The 26664-nt window shown below is 47.3% G+C and overlaps 1 protein-coding gene across 5 annotated transcripts in view; it reads left to right on the top strand.

Annotated features, from left to right (window-relative positions):
* Nucleotides 1-26664, top strand: part of GAS7 (growth arrest specific 7) — a 212118-nt gene that overhangs the window by 90076 nt on the left and 95378 nt on the right. The window contains exon 1 of one of the 5 annotated variants that reach the window (XM_061391071.1): nucleotides 6524-6644. The exons of 2 other annotated variants lie outside the window; for them this stretch is intronic. Coding sequence is in view for 1 of the 3 variants with exons in the window: in XM_061391067.1 (XP_061247051.1) it covers nucleotides 25722-25739 (18 nt within the window). In the remaining 2 variants the exon portion in view is untranslated. Of the gene's footprint in view, nucleotides 1-6523; nucleotides 6645-25366; nucleotides 25740-26664 lie in introns of those variants that run through there. 2 more of the 5 variants (XM_061391068.1, XM_061391067.1) reach the window with 2 other exon arrangements.

The following is a 26664-nucleotide window of genomic DNA, read 5'->3' as shown; positions in this document are numbered from 1 at the left end:
TGAGGATGATTTTGGAACACAGAATCTACTTTAAAATATTAAACAGAATGGTAAGTGTTCCTCCTTCATCGTGAGTCACAGCTTCTCCTAAGGTCCAGTGGTTGGTCTCTCCATGGAGATGGACTTGAGTCAGGGTCACTGGGAACCTGATCAGTATTAGGCTGTACCAGAGTTTCTCAGCCTCACCCCTACTGACATTTGGGGATTTGGGGGTGAATAGTTCCTGGTTGTGGGCTGGGGGATCCTGTGCATTGTAGGATGTTCAGTAGCATCGCTGGTCTCTACTCACTGGATGCCAGTGGTCGACACAATCATGCCACCCACCAGATGTCCAGAGCCCCCCTTCCTGGAACCTGTGAGTGTATTAGGTCACATGGTCCAGGGCATTGACGTTGCAGATGGAATTAAGGTCACAAATCACACCTTGTGTTATGTCCCGGGATATGTTGCAGTGTCTCCTAGTTTATGGTCTGTGGGAACTTGAATAAAATTTGTATCCCACTACTGTGTGAAATGGAGAAGACGATGGCACTCCACTCCAGTACTCTTGCCTGGAAAATCCCACGGACGGAGGAGCCTGGTAGGCTACAGTCCATGGGGTCGCTAAGAGTCGGACACGACTGAGCGAATTCACTTTCACTTTTCACTTTCATGCATTGGAGAAGGAAATGCAACCCACTCCAGTGTTCTTGCCTGGAGAATCCCAGGGATGGGGGAGCCTGGCGGGCTGCCGTCTATGGGGTCGCACAGAGTCGGACACGACTGAAGCGACTTAGCAGTAGCAGCAGCAGCAACTGTGTGAAAATTGTTTAAATCTTGATTATGTTGAATTGGTTCTCAGTGCTTTTCGGGTCTGCTGTACTTCTCTGTCTATTTATTCTATTAATTTTTGAGAGTTTGATATTGAAATGCCAACTAAAAAATCTTAATTTATCTACTTAAAATAATAATTGATATATATAATGGAACTATATGTAACCTTGTTCTGTATTTTCCAAGTCTCCTGTATATGTGTTATCATATTTTCATAATTTAAAAAAATTAAAGCAAGAAAATAAAAAAGATTGCAGAGCAGTTGACCTGGAGGTGAGTAGTTTGGATTATATAGGTAGGCCCCAATATAATCACTAGGGTCCTTATCAGTGGAAGAGGATGAAAGAGAGAAAAACCAGGGAACTTCCCTGGCGGTCCAGTGGTTAAAACTCTGTACTTCCAATGTAGGGGGCGAGGGTTGGATCCTTGTTCAGGGAATTGAGATCCCATATACTACTCATTACCTGCTCCCCCTCAATCAAAAAGAAAAAGAAGAAACCAAAGAGATCAGGGGCTTCCCTGGTGGCTCAGATGGTAAAGTATCTTCCTGCAATGTTGGAGATATAAGGAGTTCAGTCCCTGGGTTGGGAAGATCCCCTGGAGAATGGCATGGCTGCCCTCTCTGGTACTCTTATCTGAAGAATCCCATGGAGAGAGGAGCCTGGCGTTCTACAGTCCATAGGGTCGCAAAGAGTTGGACACGACTGAGTGACTAACACTTTGATTTTTCAGAGAGATAAAAGCAGCATGAAGAAGACTCGATTCACCATTACTAGCTTTGAAAATGGATGAAGGGGCCAGGAGCCAAGAAATGCAAGTGGCTTCTAGAAGCTGAAAATTAAGACAAGGAAACAGATTCTTCCCTAAAACTTCCATAAGGAACATAGTCCTGCTGACACCCTGGATCTAGCCCAGTGAGACCCATTTCTGAAATTCAGAACTCTAAGAAATTTGTGTCGCCTTAAGCTACTGAATATCAATAACCTCAGATATGCAGATGACACCACCCTTATGACAGAAAGTGAAGAGGAACTAAAAAGCCTCTTGATGAAAGTGAAAGTGGAGAGTGAAAAGGTTGGGTTAAAGCTCAATATTCAGAAAACTAAGATATGGCATCTGGTCCCATCACTTCATGGGAAATAGATGGGGAAACAGTGGAAACAGTGTCAGACTTTAGTTTTGGGGTCTCCAAAATCACTGCAGATGGTGACTGCAGCCATAAAATTAAAAGATGCTTACTCCTTGGAAGGAAAGTTATGACAAACCTAGATAGCATATTCAAAAGCAGAGATATTACTTTGCCAACAAAGGTCCGTCTGGTCAAGGCTATGGTTTTTCCAGTAGTCATGTATGGATGTGAGAGTTGGACTGTGAAGAAAGCTGAGCGCCAAAGAATTGATGCTTTTGAACTGTGGTGTTGGAGAAGACTCTTGAGAGTCCCTTGGACTGCAAGGAGATCCAATCAGTTCATTCTGAAGGAGATCAGCCCTGGGATTTCTTTGGAAGGAATGATGCTAAAGCTGAAACTCCAGTACTTTGGCCACTTCATGCAAAGAGTTGACTCATTGGAAAAGACTGTGATGCTGGGAGGGATTGGGGGCAGGAGGAGAAGGGGACGACAGAGGATGAGATGGCTGGATGGCATCACCGACTCGATGGACATGAGTCTGAGTGAACTCTGGGAATTGGTGATGGACAGGGAGGCCTGGCGTGCTGCAATTCATGGGGTCACAAAGAATCGGACACAACTGAGTGACTGAACCGAACTGAAGCTACTGAATTTGTGGGCATTTGTCAGGACAGCAATAGGGAACCGATACTCCTGCCGGTCACTCCTACCCCCATCGTGACAGCCAGTAAATGTCCCCAGACATTGCCAGATGTCCCCAAAATTGCCCCAGTTCAGAAACACTGGCCACTCGAACCACCATGCTGTTTCCCTAGAAACTGGGGAAGAGCTTCTCTGCTCCGCGATTCGAATGAGGCCGGGAGTGGGTGCACCCAGCACGATTGGCTGTATGCCCAGCATGGTTGTCTCTGGAAGGAAGGGACCATTGGTGTAGAAGAGGGCAGGGGTGAGGCTTCCCAGGTAGTTCAGCTGGTAAAGGACCCACCTGCGATGTGGGAGACCCGGGTTCGATCCCTGGGTTAGGAAGATCCCCTGCAGGAGGGCATGGCAACCCACTCCAGAATTCTTGCCTGGAGAATCCCCACAGACAGAGCCTGGGGGGCTACAGTGCGTGGGGTCACAAAGAGTCGGACACAACTGAGCGACTAAGCACAGTGGGGGCCACAGCTGCTCCTCCAACCCCTCCCCGAGGCTCCTGGTGCTGTCACCAGTGGCCGAGTGTGCTTGTGCATATTTGTGCAAAACTAGAAAAGAAGTTGAACTATCTTCAAGTGCACCATAAAAGAGAATATAAAAATGCAGTAAATGTCAGCTGAAGCAGCCTCGCTCATAGAGTCCTCGGTGAGGAGGACTAGCACGCCGGGTGCCCCAGCACTGTTTGTAAGCATTGTGGGCGGGGAGGAGAGGCCAGGGAGCCCAGCCCGTGCTGGGGGCCACCAAACCTGGGCTCTGGGCCAGACACTCAGACCCCGGTTTCCTTCTCCCCAACCCTGATGCTGTAATTCTGTTTATTTTGCCGACTACGAAGTCCATATGGTTCTGATTTTGCCTTTGTGATCCGTCATCTCTGCGTGGCTTCGGAGCCAGGGTCTATGTGAAGCAGCTTTGAAGTTGTCCTTCTGGGGTAAGCGGGACGTGGTGCCTTTCCAGGGTTTGATTGGAGCAGTGCTCCAGGAGTTGAGAGTAGGAGGTGGGCGGCCAGGTCAGAAGGGAAGAGTGTTTGCAGAGCCTGCAGCCCTGTGTGCAGCCCAGGGCCCCTCCCTGATCCTCCCAGCTCCTCCCAAGACTGAGGTCACAGTGACTCTTCCTTCCAGGCATCCCAACAGGACGTGTGATTCCATGTCAGTTAGAGCTGTGGCCCCTGCTCCTCCCTGCAGGGCAACAGCTGGCCTGGGGGCAGAATAAAGGCAGAGACGGGGAGAGGGGGAAAAGAGGAAGAGTCAGTGAGCAAGGAGGAGGTGGAAAAAGGCGTTGTCTGCATCTGTACTTTAGACATTAAAGGGCCAGAAGGATCTGTGATGGACTGGCCTTAGATGGATCTAATGGATGTGTGGAGGCCAGTGGTCCCCAAATTTCAGCATGCATTGGAACCATTCACCCCAAAGGCTTGTCAGAAACGGACTGTGGGACCCCACCCCCAGAATTTCTGATTCAGGAGGGCTGTGTTGATGCCCCAAAGTTTCTACTTCTGATCAGATTCCCAGGTGATGCTGCTGCTCCTGCTCCAAGGTGGAGAACTATTCGTCTAAAACAAGAAGAGGCTCTTTGTAATTAAAAGCGGTATCAGTAACTAATAGTTCTCAGGACTTTACAGTTTATTGGTGAGGGCCCCTCCCTTTTTAAAATTATAAATATAAATAAATTTTATAATAAATTATAAATTTTAGTTTATAAAAGATAATTTTCAGGTATACAACATACTGATTCAATATTTTTATAGATATAAATATTCCATTTGAAGTTAATACAAAATAATGGCCATATTTCCCTATGCTGTACACTGTATCTCTGTTGCTTGGGAGGAGCCCACTAATGATCTGTTCTATAAGGAGACAGCATCATTGTCTGTGTTTTGTTTTTTCTTTTTCAAGGTGAAAGTAGCATGTATTTTAGTTTTTTCTAGACAATAAGATTGACCTTTTTAGGTATACAGTTCTGTGAATTTTAACACATATTATAGACTTATATGACCACCACCTGAGCCAGGATATAGAAGAGCTTCATCACTCTAAGATCTTCTCTCCTACCCTCCCTTTGCATTCATCCCCTCTCTGACCTAACCCTTCATGGGTCATCCATCCTTGTACAGTGGTTTTGTCTTTTTGAGAATATCATACAAATGGAATCATACAACAGGTAACCTTTTGAGACTGGCCTCTTAATATCTATGAGATGGGTCCAGGTTGTGGCATATATCGATAGCTTGTTCCTTTGCGTTGGTGAGTAATATCCCATTGCATGGATGTTCCATAGTTTGTTCTTTAGTACCTGCTGAGATCCTTTGGGTTGTTGCCAGTTTGGGGTTCTTAGGAATAAAGCTGCTATGAACATTTGTGTACAAGACTTGCTGTGGACCTATATTTTAATTTCTTTGGGGTACGTGCCTAGGAGTGGGATTGCCGGGTCATCTGGTAAGTATATGTTTAACTTTGTAGGAAACTGCTGAACTGCTCTCGAGTGGCTGTACCATTTTGCATTCCCACCAGCAATGGATGAGATTTCCAGTTGCTCTGCATCCATGCCAGCACTTGATATTGTCCATCTTTTAAATTTTAGTCATTGCAGATCATGTCTGATTTTGAAATACGTAATCGAGTCTCAGAAAGGCGCAGAGAGTTGTCTAAGGCCCCTTGGCTCTTGGTGGCTCCTTGAATAACAGAATCCATACCTTTTGACTTAATGGCTGTGAGTATTCTGGGTGGTGGCTGTGCTGAACAGCACTGGTGGAGGGCTGTTCCACATGCCATACCAGGAACCAGGAGCTCCTGTGTGAGATGGGGGCTGTAGACATATCAGGGCTTATGTGGCAGGGTTAAGGCATATGTCCAGGGACGAAGGAAACAAGGAAAGTAAAAAACAGAAGTGAGAAAGGAGACAAGATGCACATCCTAGAATTGCAGAGGTAGGAGGGACTAAGCTGCTTCTTCAGTCCCTCATCCCCTCTGCCCTTATTTTTTCTTTTTAACTTTTATGGTGGCTCAGTGGTAAAGAACCCGCCTACCAGTGCAGGAGACACAGGAGACACGAGTTTGATCCCTGGGTCAGGAAGATCCCTGGAGGAGGAATTGACAACCCACCAGTATTCTTGCCTGAAAAATCCCATGGACAGAGGAGCCTGGTGGGCTACATTCCACGGAGTCACAAAGAGTCAGACACTACCGAGGACACAGTTAACTGACTTACAGTGTTGTGTTAGTTTCTGGTGCACAGTAAAGTGAGTCAGTTATACATCTGTGCACTCTGTTTCATCCATATAGACCATTACAGAATATTGAGTAGAGGTCCCAGTGTTATACAGTAGGTCCTTATTAGTTATCAATTTTACATATAGTAGTGTGCCCCCTTATTTTTACACTGAGGCTCAGAGAGGGGAAGCTGCCTGCCAAATGTCACTCAGCTCACTGGTGCCTCTTGATTGCGTGTGGCCGACAGATGACAGAAGCCACCTTTGTTTCCAGAAGCTTCCTTAGAAATAACACAGGCTGCTTCCCCTTGGTCCTTAAGGAGTAGAGCTGCAGATAGACACACCTGGTCAGGGTCACCGCACCCCTTCAATGTCCTGGCCTCAGGTCTGTTCTGGGTAAGGAGTTGGCTTCAAGAAGGAGCTTGTGCAGAGGGCCACGGCCACAGCTGAAAGCAGAGGGGTGACTTCACAGGGAGGAGGTTGATGGAGGACCAGGCCCTTCTGCTGAGCTGTCCCACCCACCCTCGCGGGGGAAACGGCACAGCTGTCCTGGAAGGCTGTGGACATGCTTACCCGATTGCAGAATACTTACTTTCGTTTTGAATATCATTTGTTTGGTTGCCACAGCAACGTCAAGTCTCTATTTTAATGCTAACCTGCGTGGCTGCAACTTTCTATATATAAATGCTGCTTTGCACAGTGAATTAGCTGATGCCACGGGGAAGCAGCGGATGTGGAGACAGTGGCAGAAAATGACCAGCGGGTCAGCTTTGCAAGAGGAGGGTCTGTGGGGCTGAGGTGAGTGGGCACCCAGGGCGGTGCTACTGGTCTGCGGGGCAGATGCTCGAAGCTCATTGGAGCAGGGTGAGAGCGGAGTGGGGGAGGCAGCCCCCACACCTGCCACACCTTCGGAAAGCCAGGAGGCAAGTCCTTCTTGGACAGCCTCCTGCTGGGTGGGGGCGGTGTGAGTCTTCAGTTTCCCCACAAATTCCCCCTTCCTCTTCCCTTCACCAAGTCTGGGCCAGCGGGGGACCTGAGGCTCCTGAAAGAGGAGCCAGCCTCTGGGCAGAATGGTGTCTGCAGTGAGCTGAGTGCTGCGTCAGTTTTCCTTGTTTTCACTTTGACTGGGTTCCCTGGTCCGGAACTTCGCCTCCTCTCTTTAGCCTTTTCTCCCTTCCCTGTTGGGGCTGGGTGGCTCCACGTGGTACAGGTAGAGTAGTCAGGAGAAGCCTGGAAGGGACCTTGGGAGTCGGCTGGTTCACCTCCCTCGCCTCTAGATGAGGGCGAAGCCCAGAGAGGTACACGCTCTGCCCGTGTCACACAGCCGGTCAGAGAGACTGGGGCGGGAACCAGCTCCCCTAGGATCTTCTGACCTGGGTACCCGTACCTCCTGTGGGCACTTCTGTCATGGGGTCAGGATGGCTGAGGGTATACACACCAGGCTGCAGAGAGGGGGCCCATTACTCGAGGGTGCTTCTTTCTTAAGTCACAAGTTGGGGGGGCATGTAAGGAACCCAGGATTACATAACAGGATCAGAAGCCATTAAGGCTTCAGGAAAGAGCATGGAAGTTGGAGTCTGGAAAACTTGGATTCAACAGATTCAGCCACTTCCCATGTGACCACTGTGTCCACTCTTCCGAGGCTGGATTTCCCCAGGGAGTACGGGCATCTCTTCCCCAGCACTGTTGTGGACGGTCAGTGTCCCAGCTGGTGTGGACCTGTCGGCGACAACACTGGGGCCCTCGTGGGGGTACATGCCTCTGAGGACGAGGGGCCTGGAAACCACGAGCATCCACGCGGCTCCGTTCCCCAGTGACAGGGAGAGGCTGCCGCCAGCAGCAGAGGGCTTTGCTGGAGATTGGGTTTCGGACATGCCTTGAAACGCACTACAATTTTATCATCATTTAGAAAGTGTCATCTGGGCACCCTCTTCCATGATATCAAACATTCAACCGATATTTTAAGTGCGCTAGATCCAAAGGCTTGGACCCTGTTCTTTTTTCTTTCTTTCTTTTTCCTTGGCCGTACCATGTGGCTTGTGGAGTCTTAGTTCCCCAGTGAGGGATCAAACCCGGGCTTATAACAGTGAAAGCACAGAGTCGTAACCACTGGACAGCCAGGGAATTCCCAACTCTTCTTTTTATTATTTTTTTAAAAATTTTATTGGAGTATAGTTGCTTTACAATGTTGTGTTATTTTCTACTGTACAGCAAAGCACCAACTCTGTTCTTGAAAAGAGGAAATGTGTACAGTAATCCTGGGTGCCCACAAGTGGTGTACAGTCTGGGGCAGAGAGATTGGAAATGAAGAGCTTGCATGTCTCTCTGGGCGGCCCAAGAAAGTGCAAAGTGAGGGAATCCCTTGCAGGAATTTATGATGGAGAGTGGGGGGGTAGGTGTCCAGTGGGGAATTTAGAAAGAGGAGCTGTTGAGAGCAGATAAAGCAGTGTTTGTTTACTAAAGCAGGCATCACTAGCCACCTTGTGTCTATAACCTGTATTAGCCAGCATGGAAAAGAGGGGAAAACAGCAGAGTGCGTTGCGTGTGGTAAAAGCAAGTATTGCCTCGTGAAACTTTTGCTTTGCATGTATATTGGGTTGTGAAATAAAATGTGCTTATTACTTTGGGTCAAACTTTCAAAACAGACAAAAAAACAACAACTGCTGGCCTGGAGTGGTGACCCAGTGAGCCTGAAGTCTCCTGTGGGTGGCTGGGAGTGGATGTCCTTTTCAAGGAAGAGCTAGAAGGAGGAAGTATGGGTTCTCAGTGGGGAGAACCCACGCAAGCATTATCTTGAGAAGCTGGGGTGATGCAGTGGGCAGTTCAGATGGGGCCAAACAGGCCAGCTGGGAGGCGTGAGGTCAGGGGACCAGGGGACCAGAAGGCATCCCCTTCTCCCAGGACCTGAGAGCAGAGTTCCCTTTGGGCAGATTGAGAAGGATACCTGTGATCCTTGCCCACTCCCCCTGCTCCCTCCCCAGCGGTCCCAAAACACACATTCCCCTGCCCCGGAGCCTTGCAGAGCTCTGCACTGCTTAACGCGAGGAATGAATCCAGCCATCCTCATCCCCAGGCACCATGCTTCCAGAGTTCTGGCTCCCCAGCTGCTCAGTGTGTGTGATCCCATGGAGGAGGTGGATCTCTGCTCACTCTAACAGCTGTGTCATCCACCTTTATACCCGATGGATGTGCATCTGTCCTCCCCAAGGCTGTGGTACTGGTTCACTTTCTCCTTCTCCTGCTCCATACTTGGCTTTGCCTCTGAACGCCTTCTCTGCCTCCCTGCCCAGCTGGTGATGCATGCCTCTCTCCTTAAGCTGTATATCAGCTTCCTTACTCACTGCCTCCCCTTCCAAACCTTCTCATCAACTGTTGAGGCACCATTTTTCCATAGACAGAGTAGCATGGAATTTCCAGGGTCCACCCTTCTGGTTCCCAAACCTCATCCCATGCCTCTCTTCCAAAGAAGGTTGGAGCCAGGCTGGGGTGCTCAGCTCTGGGTGAGATGTAGTTGGTCACACGTTTTCAGCCCTTGGAAGCTGTGTCCTGATACCCCGGAATTTGGTATTCAGTTCACCCACCAGGTGTCTTAGTAGTAAGAGGTCTTAGCAAAAGGGTGACTAATACAGGGTTTTGTTGTTCAGTCACTCAGTCATGTCTGACTCCCTTGCTGCCCCATGGACTGTAGCCAGCCAGGCTCCTCTGTCCCTGGGATTTTTTTCCCAGGCAAGAATACTGGAGTGGGTTGCCATTTCCTCCTCCAGGGGATCTTCCAAACCCAGGGATGGAACTCGTGTCTCCTGCATTGGCAGGCGGATTCTTTACCACTGAGCCACCTGGGAAGCCCTAATACAGGGTAAAAGTGCTAATTATACCTTTAGTCTAGGATGGTGGTATTCAGTTCTTTAACACGAGGGTACCCTCTCTTCAAATGACTGTTTAGGCAGGTCCACAACAATTAAAACCAGGAGCTACACACTGGTGGCCAGTGGGAAAACTCCAGGGGCTTTTGGTGGTGGTTTTTTGTTTCTGCCCATGGTTTCATTTAAAAGTTGTTGAGTTGGTTACCAACCTCCAAAAATCTACAGATTTTATAGTAAGAATTCAAATCTCCAGCCTCTCTTGCAAAAAAAAAAAAAAAAGTGACTAGTTTTGATGACACTGAGCCCACTGTCCTGCATGACATCAATATGCTGATGATGATGGAGGGTGTTCCAGTTTGACCCAGTCCCCACCCATCCCTATTGATCGCCAGCACTGAAAGCTATAATGAGACCGTTGCCAGTATTTGTGTGATGTTTTTCTTAGGGTTAGGAAATAGGAAATAGACCCTGCACCCATGTGTATGAAAAGAAGGAAAGTGAGAGGGCCAGTGGTTACCAAGAAGATACTAAAGAATCTTATTTTGAAAGTGAATGTATCAGTCTCCTAAAGATGAATCTTTAAGGAATAGACTTAGAACATGTGCTTTTTTTTTTTTTTGCCTTGAAATCAGTGGTTCTCAAAGTGTGATGCCTAAACTAGCAGTCATATCCCTTAGGATTTTGTTCAGAAATGCAGGTCATTAATGGTGCTGCCCAGACCTGCTGATTCAGAAACACAGAGGGTGGAGCCCAACAGTCTGTGTTCTGATGGCCCTGCTGAAGAAGCTGAAGGCTGAGGACCACTGCTCTGAGGCTCAGAGCACAGACAGGCTTCCAGCACCCTGTGTGGTCACTTTCCATCCTTTTAAGACCCAGAAGGGAAGAAAGGCAGGGATCCCTGACCAAAGAGAAGGAGTTGAAGGTTTCACCTGACGCCACTCCAGGCAGAGTCTTGTGCATGTTTTGAGGGCAGGAGGGGTTCTTCTGGCTCCAGAATCTCCACATATCCCAGCACTTTGTCCGGCACTTCCGTCTCTGCATCCCATTGGGGGCAATCGTGGTGAGGAGCCCTAATGCCTTTGACCATCCTGGGGAGATGCATAGTCACTGGGCTGTCTTCCCAGGGAAACAGCAGTGTGTGACCCCAACAAACAAAGCCCAGGAATGAATGACATGACGAGGGCCCAGATTGGCTGAAACTTATCATAGGTGACCAGGCATTCATGGGCTGGGAGTCCTTAGGTGGAAATGTTAATAATATACCAATTCTTTTAACACTCAGAGGTAAGAGCCCATCACAGATGTATATTTCAGCTCTCTCCTTGGTAACTCAGGCTGCTGTCATCATAGCTGATCACTTGGCTTCTGTCCACTTTCTCTCTGGTTAAAGGCTTTAATGACTTCAGTGGACAGCCTAAGTGAGCCAAGAGAGTACATTTTTTCCCAAGTGCCTTTACTTGAAGGGCACTAGGCCTGTGAGATGCTTGTTTCAGAGACCCTGACTGAGCCATTGTTGCCTTCTTTGCCCCTGGCCCATTTTGTTCCTTTATGATTTGGGGGCCCCTGCAGTGTGTGGTATGTAAGAGCCCTCCCAGCATAAAATAGGTAAACACATGGGCTGTGTGTCTGCCTCTGCCTTCTGCCTTCCTCCTTCCTCTCTTCCCCTTACCCTCCCCTTCATGTCCTGGTGACCCTGGAAAATTAAGAAACCCACTTTCTTAGTGGACTGACAGTCTTACTCGGAGACTGAAGGAGCTCCATTGATTCAGCCATACTTGTTGGGTGCATTTTCTTTGTCTGGGGACAGATTTGAGTAGGACTCTGTTCATGTTCTCAGGAACCTCGGGTGAATAAGCCGTGGCGACCACTCATCATCAACCCCTGAACAAGGCAGCCGTGGCAGTGATGAGAGGACCAGCCCAGGGGGAGGGAAGATGGGCTGGTGGGGTGGGGGTTGTGGGGGACATCTCCTGGGAGACAGCAAGAAGTGAGAAGGCTGGCCCACCAGACAGAGCAAGATGGATCTCCATGCTGGCTGGAGCATTGAGCCAGGATGAGCCTTAATTCATGGAGGAACCGGGGAGATGACTTGGGGTCAGTGGGCAAGCATGTACCTTGAAGACAGGACACTGGGCTCAAACCAGTTCTGTGTCTTGTTAGTGGTAAGACCTTGGTTTATTCGATTCTAAAATGAAAATGATTTGATTATAAAATGAATACTTCTCTCCCAGGATTCTTGTAAAGGTCACATAAGCCACAATAGATATGTTACTGACCCAGGATTGACAGTGCTTAAGCAAGAAGAGCTCCAGAGAAGATAAGGACAAATGGTGAAGTGCAGACAGAGGGAATCGATTTTGCGGGGGGAAAGAGACCTGGTCCTTTGTCCTCCTTGTTATCCAACACGTGTGCTCAGTCATGTCTGACTCTTTGTGACCCCATGGACTGTAGCCCGCCAGGCTCCTCTGTCCATGGAATTTCCCAGGCAAGAATACTGGAGTGAGTAGCCATTTCCTTCTCCAGGGCATCTTCCCAATCCAGGAATCAAGCTGGCATCTCCTGCATTGCAGGCGGATTCTTTACCACTGTGCCACCTGGGAAGCCCAACCTGTCTCATTTTTAGGAGCTTGAAGTCAGGGTTGGAAGCATTCTCTCCAGGTGTCCTGGCTGATGGCAACAATTCAAATGAAGACGCACGCGGGCCCCTTTGGGAAGGTTGCCAGGCCCTTGTGTAGGGCTTTGTGTAGGTGGGTTCACAGCTCTTGTGCACGGCCGTGTCTGTTTCTTGATCTGATTTGCTAGCGGTCACCAACTTCCCAGGAACCCTGGTGATATAGGTGTTTCGAGGCCCCACAGATTTTACTGGCCCCTTCTGCTGGTCTCCAAAATCCTAGTCTTGCCCCACGGAGCGTGCTGATTCCCTGTCACGTGCTGTTCCTCTTTGTCCTTCAGCGAGCTTGGTCTGTGTCAGGAAGGTCATATGGTGTCACTCTGAGAGGTTAGCCCGCAAGCTGTGCAGCAGGAGTGACTCAGCATTGGGGACCTCAGCTGATGAGTCTCCTAAAGGTTGCTCAGTGGTTTCATGGGGATGGAACAGTATGGAAGTACAGCTGATACTTACAAAGTTTCTTCCATCATTTTGGCCCTCTTATTCAGTCTTTGCAAGAATTTTGTGCAGGGGGTGGTGGTATTTCCATTTTTGCATGTGGAAAAGAAAAAGAGGTTCAAAGAGGTGAAGTGACTTGCCTGAGGTTATATGGCTGGTACGCTGTAGAACTTACACTTGAACTTCCTCTGCCCTGGCTGAAGGTGAGAAGCTAGGTTTAAGGACAAGCAGAGGCATGTCTGTGGCCATCCGTGTGGTTTGTGGGGGTTGCCTCTTCTCTTTCTTATCCGTGTCCACAGCCCAGACATCGTGCATAACCTTCTTTAGGGAGCCCCTGTCGCGGAGCGGAGGCTGTGGTTCCTCGAAGCCTCTGGAATCTTCCAGGCCTCCTTGTTGGAATGGAGCTTTGCATTTCAATGAGTGGAAAAAAAATAAGCAGAAGAGGCTTTGCCAAAAGGGAAAATCAAGTGCGTTTATGACTCCTCTTTGTGTGCACAGATGTTTCCTCCCGGGTCACCCCCCCTTTGCGGGGGCTCACTGGCCACAAACAGATGGGAAGTGGCTCATGGTTGAGCTGAGAGCCAGACTTGTTGGCAAAGGTCTTCTTGCATGGAGCCGTGTGGGGGTCAGCCTGGGGAGGGGTCCTACGTGGGGTTTGGCTTCTGCCATGCCATCTGGCCAGACCTAGTTCTCCAGCCCTGATGGCAACATTAGCACCAAGGCTTAGGGCCAAAGATCAAGGAGGAGGAGGCTTGGCGTCCAACCTCAGTCTGCCTCTGAGCCTCAGTTTCCCCATCTGTAAAATGGCAACATGAGATTAAGTGATCTCTACAGTCCTTCTGATCTCTTAATTTTTGTGTTAGCCCTGCATTGGTTGAGTAAGTTCTTTACTGTTGCTCATTTTGTCTTAGTTCATTTTCTTAAAAATAAAGACATTCCCCCCCCCCGACCAAATCTCCCTGTCATTTGAAAGATAACACTATGAACCCTAATCTGATAAATAGTTTTCATTTTAGGGGATGGCAAATGAGGTGGGACATGTCAAGGGGGGTTTTACTAGCAAATGTTATCTAAATATTTTGTATTCCCTGGTGGCTCAGTGGTAAAGAACCTGCCTGTCGATGTAGGAAGTTCGAGTTTGATCCCTGGGTTGCGAAGATCTCCTGGAGAAGGAAATGACAACCCACTCCAGTATTCTTGCCTGGGAAATCCCATGGACAGAGGAGCCTGGCAGGCTGCAGTTCATGAGGTTGCAAAAGAGTCAGATACGACTTAGCGACTAAAACAACAATAAGTGAGATGGGATATATCGAGGGAGATTTTATCAGCAAATATTATCTAAATATTCTTCATAAGGCTATATGCATGCATTAACTCGTAATGGAATAAGTTAAAGCGTTTTTTTAAATGCACTTAAAATGAATATGCTCATTATAGAAAACTTGGAAAATGCAGAAATAAGAAAAAATAGTTAGCATTCTTTTCTGTTTTTTTTCTTTGCTGTGCATATTTGTCTACATAATTGGGATCATATGGTACATTTAACATTGTATATGCTGATTTTGGGGGGAAAGGCACTATTTACGACTACATCTTTAAAGAAGAATTTTTAATTTTTAAAATTAACTCTAAATTTTGAACGTGATGAAATAAATTGCAACAGCCAGAGGAATCCCGCAAAACAAAGAGAGCCTTTGTAACATTTTCATGTGTTTCCTTTGTGCTCTGCTTGGAGTTGGGGGGAGCGTTATTTTCCGTGGTTGAGATCATGCTGCATACTCTCATTTCTAAAACTGGAACCACTCAGAGAAGATGATATAAAAGAGGGTTTTGATGGCGGAAAACATTGGCTATTGAGGGGTTTATGAGTCTTCCCTGTTTAAGGGTGTGGAGGAAGATTTGGTTCATTCAGTGTGAGTTTTGAATGTGCAGAAGATCATAACCCAAGTTCTTTGGCAGAGAAAGTGGCCCCTGTGATGCTCCCACATCACTTGGACCGTGGTAGATGAAGAAACAATGACTTGTTGTTGGGTGTGTCTCCCAGCGCAGCATCCACAAAGCTTCAGTAGCTGCTCCCCCCAGCCATCGGCTTGTGCTTGGACAGAAAAGGTGGCATCAGTTACTGATGTGCCCCACATGTGGCCAGAGGCTTCGTCTGTACTGGCCGTAAAGGATGTTGGAGGAGAAACGTGTATCATAGTTCCAGGGTGGGAGGAAAGCTGCAGAGGAGGACCAAGGGAAATACTCGGTACCAAACCCTGCAGCTGGACAGTCCCCCAGACTGCACAGTTTGCTGGATTTCTGAGTTGGGGGTCAGTGCACTAAGGAAAGGAGAAGGCAGTGGCACCCCACTTCAGTACTCTTGCCTGGAAAATCCCATGGACAGAGGAGCTTGGTAGGCTGCAGTCCATGGGGTCACTAAGAGTCAGACACGACTGAGTGACTTCACTTTCACTTTTCACTTTCACGCATTGGAGAAGGAAATGGCAACCCATTCCATTGTTCTTGCCTGGAGAATCCCAGGGACCAGGGAGCCTGGTGGGCTGCCGTCTATGGGGTCGCACAGAGTCGGACACGACTGAAGTGACTTATCAGCAGCAGTAGCAGCAGCAGCAGCACTAAGGAATGCATCTAGGAGATTTCCCTGGTGATCCAGTGGTTAAGACTTCGCCTTCCAATGCAGAAGTGGAAGTTTGATCCCTGGTCAGGGAGCTGGGATCCCACGTGCCTCGTGGCCAAAAAGCCAAGGCATGAAACAGAAGAAGCGTTCTAACAAATTCAACAGACTTCAAAAATGGTCCACATTAAAAAAAAAAAAAAAGGCATTTATATGGTTATTCCCCTGGCAGCATCTTCTTAATTTTGATTTCTCTCTCAATGTCTGGAGAGTAAGTGGGTGGTGTCTTCAACTTGCATGTCTACAGGAACATTCCTGTTCCTTTCATGACAAATATTAATATAACTCAGCTGGATATGTACATCTTGAATGTCTTAACTTTTTGGACAGAAACTCACATTTACAGCTCAGTCTTTTCCATCACTCAACAAATGTTTATTAGACACCCACAGGGATGAACAAAACCATGGTGATGCTCATTAAACTTTGACCTCAGTGGGATATGTTTTCTAGCACTTTCAGATGGTCCACGCCAGGCCCTGATGAGCTGTGAGCGAAATAAAGCCTTCCCCACATGGAGCTTTTTATTCTAGTGGGAAGTGTTCTCTGTTAGTAGGAGCAGAGGAAAAGTCTGGAGAAGGACTGATTTCCTGATAGCATTTTTCTTGTGCTTGTTGGTGTGCATGATTTTTGTCATTGATTGTTGATTTTCATATATTTGTTCTGGTCTTTTCTAGTGGAATACTACTTAAACCTACACTGATTCATTATATCCTTGCTTTCTGTGCTTTTCAGTTTTGGGTGATCCTTTTAAGTTTACTTTGCACTTTACTGATTTAATATTTTTATTTATCCACAGCTGCTCATGTGGCTTTAAATGAGCAGTTTTCATATAATCGTTTCCTCATCCCTTTTCTTCGTTACGTCATCCTTTCTGTTTTGCCTGTTTTTTTCCATTACAGTTTTTCTGTTCCTCTCTAAGGGGTCACAGCTTCTTACATTCTAGCAGTTTCCTGCCATTTTAAATTACTTTTTGAATTACTTTCCGAGATGTGCTCTTCCTTTGAGCCTTTGGGATGGTGTTTCCTCACTCATTTCCCATGTGTTTCCCCTCCGTTTAAACTTTCTTAACAAGGCAGGATCTATGTAGACTCTGCGTTATACCAACAGAGTATATAGATCATCTGTCACAGGCTTTGGCACTCTGTAAACTTGGGGGAAGGTGGAATCCCTTTTCACGTTTGCTCAGCTGCAGGTTCAGTGGTGTACTTATATCTCCCAGTCCGGTCCTTGTTTGCAGATTGGCCGTCACCTGCTGCATTGTCTTGTACTGCCTGGTTCTCTGCTCTTCCGAATGGGTGGAGGGCATGATAAACCCATCCTGGCCCCATCCCCGCGCACTGCTGCCAGGGCACCCTCCAGACTTGACCTGTGGGATCCAGACTTCTCCCAATAACCAACATCCCTCCCAGGCCCCTGCACCTGCCTGCACTACCTGCTGGCTCATTTTCTGGGCATCTCTGTGCTGAAACGGGTGGTGGAAAAGGAGGAGCAGCCCTCAGGCTGCTTCTGAGCCACAGGGGCTGGCTGTTCAGTGCTCAAGTGGGTGCAGATCCTGTGTATCACATCAGGACCCCAGAATGATGAGGGTGCCAAGTGCATCTCAGATTAGACACAGACCAGTGAAGGTGTAAAGGGCTGTTTCCCCTTTCACAATTAGTCTGTGCTTTGTAAGATTTTCTCCATTCACTCCACTGGCCTTAAAGGTTGTTGTTGTTCAGCCACTAAGGTGAGGTCAGGTGTCAGATATCTGACTCTTTGCAACCCCATGAACTGCAGCACACCAGGTTTCCCGGTTCTTCACTATCTCCCGGACTTTGTTCAAACTCATGTCTGTTGAGTTGATGATGCCATCCATCCATCTCATCCTCACTCTTTTTCTCCTGCCCTCAATCTTTCCCAGCATCTGGGTCTTTTCTAATGAGTCAGCTCTTTGCATCAGGTGGCCAAAGTATTGGAGCTTCAGCTTCAGCATCAGTCCTTCTAGTGAATATTCAGTGAAATTTCCTTTAGGATTGACTGGTTTGATCTCCTTGCAGACCAAGGGACTCTCAAGAGTCTTCTCCAACACCACAGTTTGAAGACATCATTTCTTCGGCACTCAGCCTTCATGGTCCAACTCTCACATCTGTACATGACTACTGGAAAGCCCATAACTTTGACTATACAGACCTTTGTCAGAAAAGCGATGTCTCTGCTTTTTTTTTTTTTTTTTTTATTAATCCCTTTTTTCTTTTTTTTTATTTTTAAACTTTACATAATTGTATTAGTTTTGCCAAATATCAAAATGAATCCGCCACAGGTATACATGTGTTCCCCATCCCGAACCCTCCTCCCTCCTCCCTCCCCATACCATCCGTCTGGGCCGTCCCAGTGCACCAGCCCCAAGCATCCAGCATCATGCATCGAACCTGGACTGGCAACTCGTTTCTTACATGATATTTTACATGTTTCATTGCCATTCTCCCACATCTTCCCACCCTCTCCCTCTCCCACAGAGTCCATAAGACTGTTCTATACATCAGTGTCTCTTTTGCTGACTCGTACACCGGGTTATTGTTACCATCTTTCTAAATTCCATATCTAAAGAGTCCACCAGAAAATTACTAGAAATAATCAATGACTACAGTAAAGTTGCAGGATATAAAATCAACACACAGAAATCCCTTGCATTCCTATACACTAATAATGAGAAAACAGAAAGAGAAATTAAGGAAACAATTCCATTCACCATTGCAACGGAAAGAATAAAATACTTAGGAATATATCTACCTAAAGAAACTAAAGACCTATATATAGAAAACTATAAAACACTGGTGAAAGAAATCAAAGAGGACACTAATAGATGGAGAAATATACCATGTTCATGGATCAGAAGAATCAATATAGTGAAAATGAGTATACTACCCAAAGCAATTTATAGATTCAACGCAATCCCTATCAAGCTACCAACAGTATTCTTCACAGAGCTAGAACAAATAATTTCACAATTTGTATGGAAATACAAAAAACCTCGAATAGCCAAAGCGATCTTGAGAAAGAAGAATGGAACTGGAGGAATCAACTTACCTGACTTCAGGCTCTACTACAAAGCCACAGTTATCAAGACAGTATGGTACTGGCACAAAGACAGAAATATTGATCAATGGAATAAAATAGAAAGCCCAGAGATAAATCCACGCACATATGGACACCTTATCTTCGACAAAGGAGGCAAGAATATACAATGGATTAAAGACAATCTCTTTAACAAGTGGTGCTGGGAAATCTGGTCAACCACTTGTAAAAGAATGAAACTGGACCACTTTCTAACACCATACACAAAAATAAACTTAAAATGGATTAAAGATCTCAACGTAAGACCAGAAACTATAAAACTCCTAGAGGAGAACATAGGCAAAACACTCTCCGACATACATCACAGCAGGATCCTCTATGACCCACCTCCCAGAATATTGGAAATAAAAGCAAAAATAAACAAATGGGACCTAATTAACCTTAAAAGCTTCTGCACATCAAAGGAAACTATTAGCAAGGTGAAAAGACAGCCTTCAGAATGGGAGAAAATAATAGCAAATGAAGCAACCGACAAACAACTAATCTCAAAAATATACAAGCAACTCCTACAGCTCAACTCCAGAAAAATAAACGACCCAATCAAAAAATGGGCCAAAGATGTCTCTGCTTTTTAATACACTGTCTAGGTTTGTCATAGCTTTTCTTCCAAGGAGCAAGCATCTTAAAGGTTCTGGAGGATTTTTTCCTTGGATTCCGATTGCCACTATTTTTGGATTTTTCATAGCTTGGGTGGGTTTTATCTTTTCTTCTTATTGCCACTTTAGCCCAAGGTTGACAGAGGTGTTCACAGGGCTTCTGCCAATGCCCCTTCCCACAGGAAGTCCCCTGCATCCCTCTACTGTCCTCTTGGTCCTCCCTGTGGTGATTCAGGCCCACACCAGGGCCCTCATTCCTGCAGTTGTGGTTATGTGGTTACTGAAGAATTCCAGTTTGGTTTTCTAGGATTTAAAAAAGAACCTCCTAAACCACTGCCTGGATGCTGTGTACTAGTTTTACACATCGCCTGAGAGTATGTTTCTCCAACTGGGCTGAGTTTACAACTAAGGATATACAAAATAATCTTAGATGATGATCATTTCTTATCTCCTAAGAAAACTTAGGAGATAAGTTTTTAAGTTCCACTGATTTCGCTGTGTAATATAAAAAAGAATCCAAACCCAATCAAATCCATGGTTTTTAGATATTATTGCTTTGGGCCAGGCTAAATTCAGGTTCCATGTAAGTCTGTAAAAAAGCAGTTAAGGAGGGACTTCCATGGCAGTCCAGTGTCTAAGAATCCACCTTCCAGTGCAGGGGACCAGGGTTCGATTCTTGGTCAGGGGAACGAAGATCCCACTTGGCTGTAACTACTGAGCCCGCACGATCTAGAGCCCGTCCTCCACAATAAGAGAAGCCTGCAATGAAGACTCTGCAGGCAAAACACCACCACCCACCAATTAAGTAAATCATAGTGTAGCTGATGCATGATGATGGAAAAGATTTGATAGCAGAATGTGAGTGACTGAGGTTTGGGAGATGCTGAGTGGGGGATCCCATAGTTCTAGAACTGGATCTGTTAGGAGGCCTTTTAGACAAATCAGGTGCCATTTCTGATTATGTCCACATGATCTGGGGACTCCTTTATGATGGGGACACATCTCCCTTACGAGGGGCCTTGGACCCCACCATGTTGAATGCAAGGAACTGGCTGCCAATCACTTCACAGGAGCCACCGTGTGGCCAGATAGGCTGGGCTGGCCACTGTCTACATTCAGCCACATCCTCTTTCTTGCTTTCTTCTGAGCGACATCTCTCTGAATGTTCCCTCGCTTCCCTGTGCATCCTCAGGCTCACTGACATCTTGTGTGCCTGTGTTCAGATTTCCATACCCACCTTACTTCCATATTCCTCTTTCTGAGATTAGCAGGGGAAATAGCCTCTCTGTAGTCAGCAAGCACTTTTTTCATTATCTCACATGGACACTTAACTCCACATTTCTTCTTAAGATCCCCTCCACATCATTTCCTGTGACTCTGATTCTCAGAACCTGCATCCGTTCATTCCCCGTCATGTAGCCCCTGCATGTGAGGCATTGGGCTGGTTTGGAGGGGAAACAGATTAAGACCTGGGTTTTTTCCTTCACCTTTAAGAATCCTGAGAGAAGCCCATGGAGATGGAGGGCATGGAGGTGGGATGGATGCATTCTTCTGCGACTTGAATGCGACACCCCCTTCTCCCGCCCCGGTAGGTTCCCCTGTGCATCCTTTCTGCATGAACTCAGCGTTGACCTGGAGCAGCAGTGCCCAGTCTTTTTGGCACAGAGTTTCCTGGAAGACAATTTTTCCACAGACTTGAGTAAGGAATGGTTTGGGCATGATTCAAGTGCATTACGTTTATTTTGCACTTCACTTCTATTATTATTACATTGGCTCTACCTCAAATCATCAGGCTTTAGATCCTGGAGATTGGGGACCTCTGACCTTTAGGATTTCACCATCTCCATGCAGGTGCTCCAGTTCCATGTGCTAGACTCACCGCGGCTGCCCAGTGATCACTTTGAACTTGGACGTGTCAACAACAGACTCCACCACAACCCCCCAAATGGCTCTTAAGGGCTGGATCACAGTGCGACTGGTTCTAGCTTCCCTTGCTCCCTTTGGAGTCGACTTTTACTATTGCTCCTTCTCCTGACGTCTCATCAGTTACCAAAACTTATTCTACTTCTTTCTTAGTGTCTTCCTGCTCTGATCAAGCCCTTCTTTTCATCCCTGCTGTCCAGCAAAGTCTGTATCTTCTGAGGAGCCGCCCCTCCGCCTCCCAGATGAAAGTGCTCTGCCCTCCTCTGGATTCTGAAAGATCCTATTGTTCACCAGCTTATCAGTTGGCGCTCCTTACAGACTCCTCTGTATGGTTCTTCTTTTTTTTTTTTTTTTTAACACTTGTGTTTGTCTGTGGCTTATTAACCTTCCAAATTTTTAGAAGTCAGTTCCTACATATAATACTTGCCCGCATCATCCACAGCATTCAGGAAGGTGTCATTAGTAACTTGATTACTTATGAGCTTGATTAGTTATTAGTTCGGAGAAGGCAATGGCAGCCCACTCCAGTCCTCTTGCCTGGAAAATCCCATGGACGGAGGAGCCTGGTGGGCTGCAGTCCATGGGGTCGCTAAGAGTCGGACACGACTGAGCTTTTGACTTCACTTTCACTTTTCACTTTCATGCATTGGGGAAGGAAATGGCAACCCACTCCATTGTTCTTGCCTGGAGAATCCCAGGGACGGGGAGCCTGGTGGGCTGCCATCTATGGTGTTGCACAGAGTCGGACACGACTGAAGCGACTTAGCAGCAGTAGTAGTTATTAGTTGCTTGATGGATCAGGTAGCCAAGGGGCTGCGTATGGGGTGGGTGTGTCTTTGAGACCCTGTTCTGTAGAGACTCCACAGGCTGGTGAATAATTTCTCCCTTCATCACTCTGAAGCATTTAGAAAAAGTGAGTCATCACCATCCCCAGATGTTCTTTCTTATTAATTATCATTACAAGACAACACAATTTGTCCAACGGGGGTCCCTCAGCAAACGTGGCCTATTTTGGTTGACAGCGTTCAACTTGACTGAAAAAAAGAATAATTACAGGAGGGTTGGTTGCATCTAACTCCATTCAACTTGGGGAAAATGAAGCTTGGTGGAAATGATTGTGGGTCTTTTTGCTTTTGGATCATGGGGCTCCATAGGTAGAGACATACTTATTTTCAGGGACCAGAAGGAAATGAACAATTTATGCTTTTTCACAGCCAACTGTACTGGTAGAGGACTATTCGTAAAGCAAAAGAAATATGACTTCTGGATTGAATGCTAGGATAACCCCAAACAGGAAACCTATTAGAATGTGTATATGAGTAAATGTTAACTTGGGTGATTCCTAAAGACCAAAATCTCTGCAGAACTTTTATTTCTACTCTATCTAGTTCAGGTCAGAGCAGATCAACCTCCTGGATTATAATGGTCCAGAAGGGCCCCTTGCCTCTGGCTGGAGAACCACCTTGATGGTGATTTCTGTGTTGCCTACAGCAAGGCATTATTGTCTGTGGTTGTATCAGCTTGTCTTTGTGGTGCAAGGTCAGAGCCACATCGGGGCTGAATGGCCTGAAAAGGGTCCCCTCTTTGCTGTTATAAAAACAAGAAGTCATGGGCTGTAAAAGCGTCCATTGCCATTTTAATCCCAGAAAACCAGAGGGCTGGCACTTCCCTGGTGGTCCAGTGGCTAAGAATCCACCTTCCAACGTAGGGGGGCCCAGGTTCGATCCCTGATCAGAAAACTAGATCCCAGATGCTGCAACGAGGAGTTTGCATGCTGCAGCTAAAGATCCTGCATATTGCAATGAAGATCGAAGATCCTGAATGCCGAAACTAAGTCCTGGTATACTGGAGGGGGTTGCCATGCCTTCCTCCAGGGGATCTTCCCATCCCAGGGATGAACCCAGGTCTCCCGCAATGCAGGCAAATTCTTTACCATCTGAGCCACCAGGGAAGCTCAGCCAAATAAATAAATACATGCATTTAAAAAAATCAACCCCAGAGGGCTTGAAGGTAAGGGTCTTGGCTGTCTAGGTGCAAATGAAGTTTGCTCTCATCTTCTCCTGGGTGGGAGCCCATTTCCAGGAGCAGAGAAGGACCTTGCTTTGTATTTCAGGGCATGGCTGGTCCCACAGCTCAAGGTGTAGGTTTGCGCCTGGTCTTCCCTCCCAGCCACAGAAAGGAGATAATCCAGCAGCCAAGGGAGGACCCTCACCTCTGGATATGTGCTCACTTCTTTTAGTGGCTGGTTTGGGACCATTTTACATATGTAGATATAGCCCATATCTAGACTGCATGCATGCATGTGCTCAGTGGTGTCCGACTGTTTGTGACCCCATGGGCTGTAGCCCGCCAGGATCCTCTGTCTAGGGGATGCTCCAGGCAAGAATACTGGAGTGGGCTGCCATTTCCTTCTCCAGGGGAATCTTCCTGTCCCAGGGATTGAACACTGGTCTCCCACATTGCAGGCAGATTCTTTACCATCTGAGCCACCAGGGAAGCCCAACAGGTGTTATCTCATTGTGGTTTGAATTTGCATTTCCCTGTTTCCCTAATGACTAGAGACATGAATGTCGTTTCACTCACTTATTGGCCATTTGTGTATCTTCTTTAGAGAGATATGCTTGTAAAATCGGGTTGTTTGTTTTTTGTTGTTGAGTCTAAACCTTTTGTGTCCAGGGAAGCTGTAGCGCGGACTCCTTCAGCCCCTGCTGATAGTAACAACATCAACAGTAATAACTCACATCTCCCCCGCACTGTGCTAAGTATTTACATGGATTCTCTTCCCCTTTGAATCCTCACAACAACCTTTTGGGAGAGGTACTCTCTCTCTTTTACAGTTGAAGGAACCAAAGCTTAGAGGTCTTGCCCTGTGTGTCTCAGCTAGTAAGCAGTGAACCAGAAAAGACATGACCTTGATCAGACTGTGTCCCTAGTCAATAGTACTGATGTCCCAGCCCCAACCAAGGGTGGGCATTGAAACCTCCTGCTTAGACACTTCATTCATGTGTTTGAGAGAAGAAGTGATGATTTACAGGAAACCACTCAGTTCTTTTTTTCCATTGAGTCAGCTCTTCGCATGAGGCGGCCAAAGTATTGGAGTTTCGGCCTCAGCATCAGTCCCTCCAATGAACACCCAGGACTGGTCTCCTTTAGGATGGACTGGTTGGATCTCCTTGCAGTCCAAGGGACTCTCAAGAGTCTTCTCCAACACCACAGTTCAAAAGCATCAATTCTTCTGTGCTCAGCTTTCTTTATAGTCCAACTCTCACATCCATACATGACCACTGGAAAAACCATAGCCTTCACTAGACGGACCTTTGTTGGCAAAGTAATATCTCTGCTTTTTAATATGCTGTCTAGGTTGGTCGGGATTGGGGGCAGGAGGAGAAGGGGATGACAGAGGATGAGATGGCTGGATGGCATTGCTAACTCGATGCACATGAGTTTGGGTGAACTCCGGGAGTTGGTGGTGGACAGGGAGGCCTGGCGTGCTGCGATTCATGGGGTCTCAAAGAGTTGGACACGACTGAGCGACTGAACTGATATGAACTGACCCAGTCCTTGGGACCTCAGTCCCTCCGGAAAACCATATTTACTTCGATGTCAAGAATCAGTTTCTGAAATCCCTAAGATTTGCATCTGAAAGCGAACCCAGAAAGGCAGGGCACTTGTAAGTGCTAAACCTTCAGCTGTTCCAAAAAGCTTTGTAAGCGGAGTGACAGGGAAGATTCACCAAGGTGCCAAGTCCTTGCCAAACTCATGTCATTGTTGGAGACAGTGTTGCTCTCGGAGTCCAGTCCTTTCTTCACATGAAACCAACAGATCTCTGGTCCCCAGGCTGTTTTCGTCTGAGATGCCTGGCATCGCCTCCTCTTTTATCCTCTGTCTGTCCAGGTTTGGGAGTGTCAAGGGCAGAGTGAAGGCAGAGGACCCTCATCTTGTTTCTCTGGGAGCTGTAGCTTTTCAGCCCTGGACGGGTGTAATACTATGGTTCTTTGGGAGGGCATTCTCCATCCTTTTTACGTTGGTTTTTATCTGGCCTTGGGTTTGCACAGCTGGGGCCGGAGCCGGGGCCAGAGCCGTGACTTCGGTTTGGGAAGAAGTTGGCGGAACATTCCCTTGCAGGGCCTGGGCAGACCCAGGGAGTCCCGCCTAAAATACAGTGGACAAAGGAGCTCTTGTCCACAGGCCTGGGGGTGGGAGGCAACTGGTCAGTGACACAGGCTTGGCCATTGTGTGTCCTGACCTCAGCCAACTTTTTTTTTAGCTGAGAAAGGGGAAAAAGAGAGAGTGCAAAAAAAAGAAGAAAGCAAGCAAGCCTCCAGACCCTTTGCATCTGGAAAGTCCAGAATGCATCGTTAATTTCCTCACAAGCGCTGGAGCAGATTTGGAAGGAACTGTGCAATGTAGTGGGTTCTTTGTGAAAGAACAGCAGTGTGAAAAGCCACAGGAACATCCTCCGGGCTGCTCGGAGCCCTGACCCTGGGGTAGCTGCCCGCCTGGGCCTCATTTCCTGCATAGGGGGCCCATGGTGAGGAAGCTGGCAGCCCGGAGACCTCACACAGGATCCTGAGTTAGCAGCCCCCAGAGAAGATGAGCTCGCCTCCGATGGTAAGACTCGATCCCTCTCACCTGCCAATGTGTCAGCAGCTGGCTTTTCTGTGCATGTTTCTGGGATGAGTTCGTCATTGCAGAGAGGCAGTTCTGAGAACTCTCTGAAATACAGGCTCCCAAATGCTGAGTTTACAAGTCTGGAGTGTCAGGGGCACCTTTCATGGGTCTGAGGCCAGAGTGATGGGGGGAAGGGAAGGTATGGGCTGATGTTTGAGAAAGCTGGGAAGGAGGGGGAAAAGACGGAAAAGGGAATGTTTGTTGGGGGAAAGGAAGTCTTGCCTCCATCTTGCTACCTGGGAAGGCAGTTTAGTTCAGTGTGACGGAGAAACAGTGTGATGACGTGAGTTTTTCTATGATGGGGATTAGAGTTCAGGTCTTGCCTCCATTGCCTAACTTCTCCCACATCCTGGTTTCTGCCCACCCCCCAACCCCCTACTCCATGACCCAGCTCCAGCTGGGACAGTGGGCAATAAAAGTCCATTAAAGGATACAGGTCCCCAGAAGGTAGTTGGGTGTCTGCCCATTTAAGCCAGTGTTGACACTAGGGTTCCAGGTTGGGCTTGTTGCTTCTGTCCAGCTTGGTGGCCGCTGCAGTGACCGCCCTAAAGATGATGGATGTTCCTCCAGTACTTTCTACCCCCCTGACTGGGTCAGAACCAGCATCTCTGATTTTGGCATGACTTCTGATAGGGTCTTGCACCTGTAAGGAGGAGGAGAGATGATGCTAGTTGGCCTCTGACTGGTCATGTGACCTGGTTTCAAAAGTGCATCTGAATTGCCCCAGGACCTTCGCAATGGAGAGCCTGGCTCTAGGGTGGGGCCCAGGACCCTGTGTCTCTAACCAACTCGCAGAGGACTCCCCAGCTGTTGGCTGAGGGACCACACTTGGAGAAGGACCGTTGTAAAGAACCCAGACACTGTC

Source organism: Bos javanicus, chromosome 19 (assembly GCF_032452875.1).
Source record: "Bos javanicus breed banteng chromosome 19, ARS-OSU_banteng_1.0, whole genome shotgun sequence".
NCBI classification, from domain to species: Eukaryota; Metazoa; Chordata; class Mammalia; order Artiodactyla; family Bovidae; genus Bos; species Bos javanicus.
Note: the sequence above shows the minus strand (reverse complement) of the source record. Positions and strands in the feature narration are given on the sequence as shown.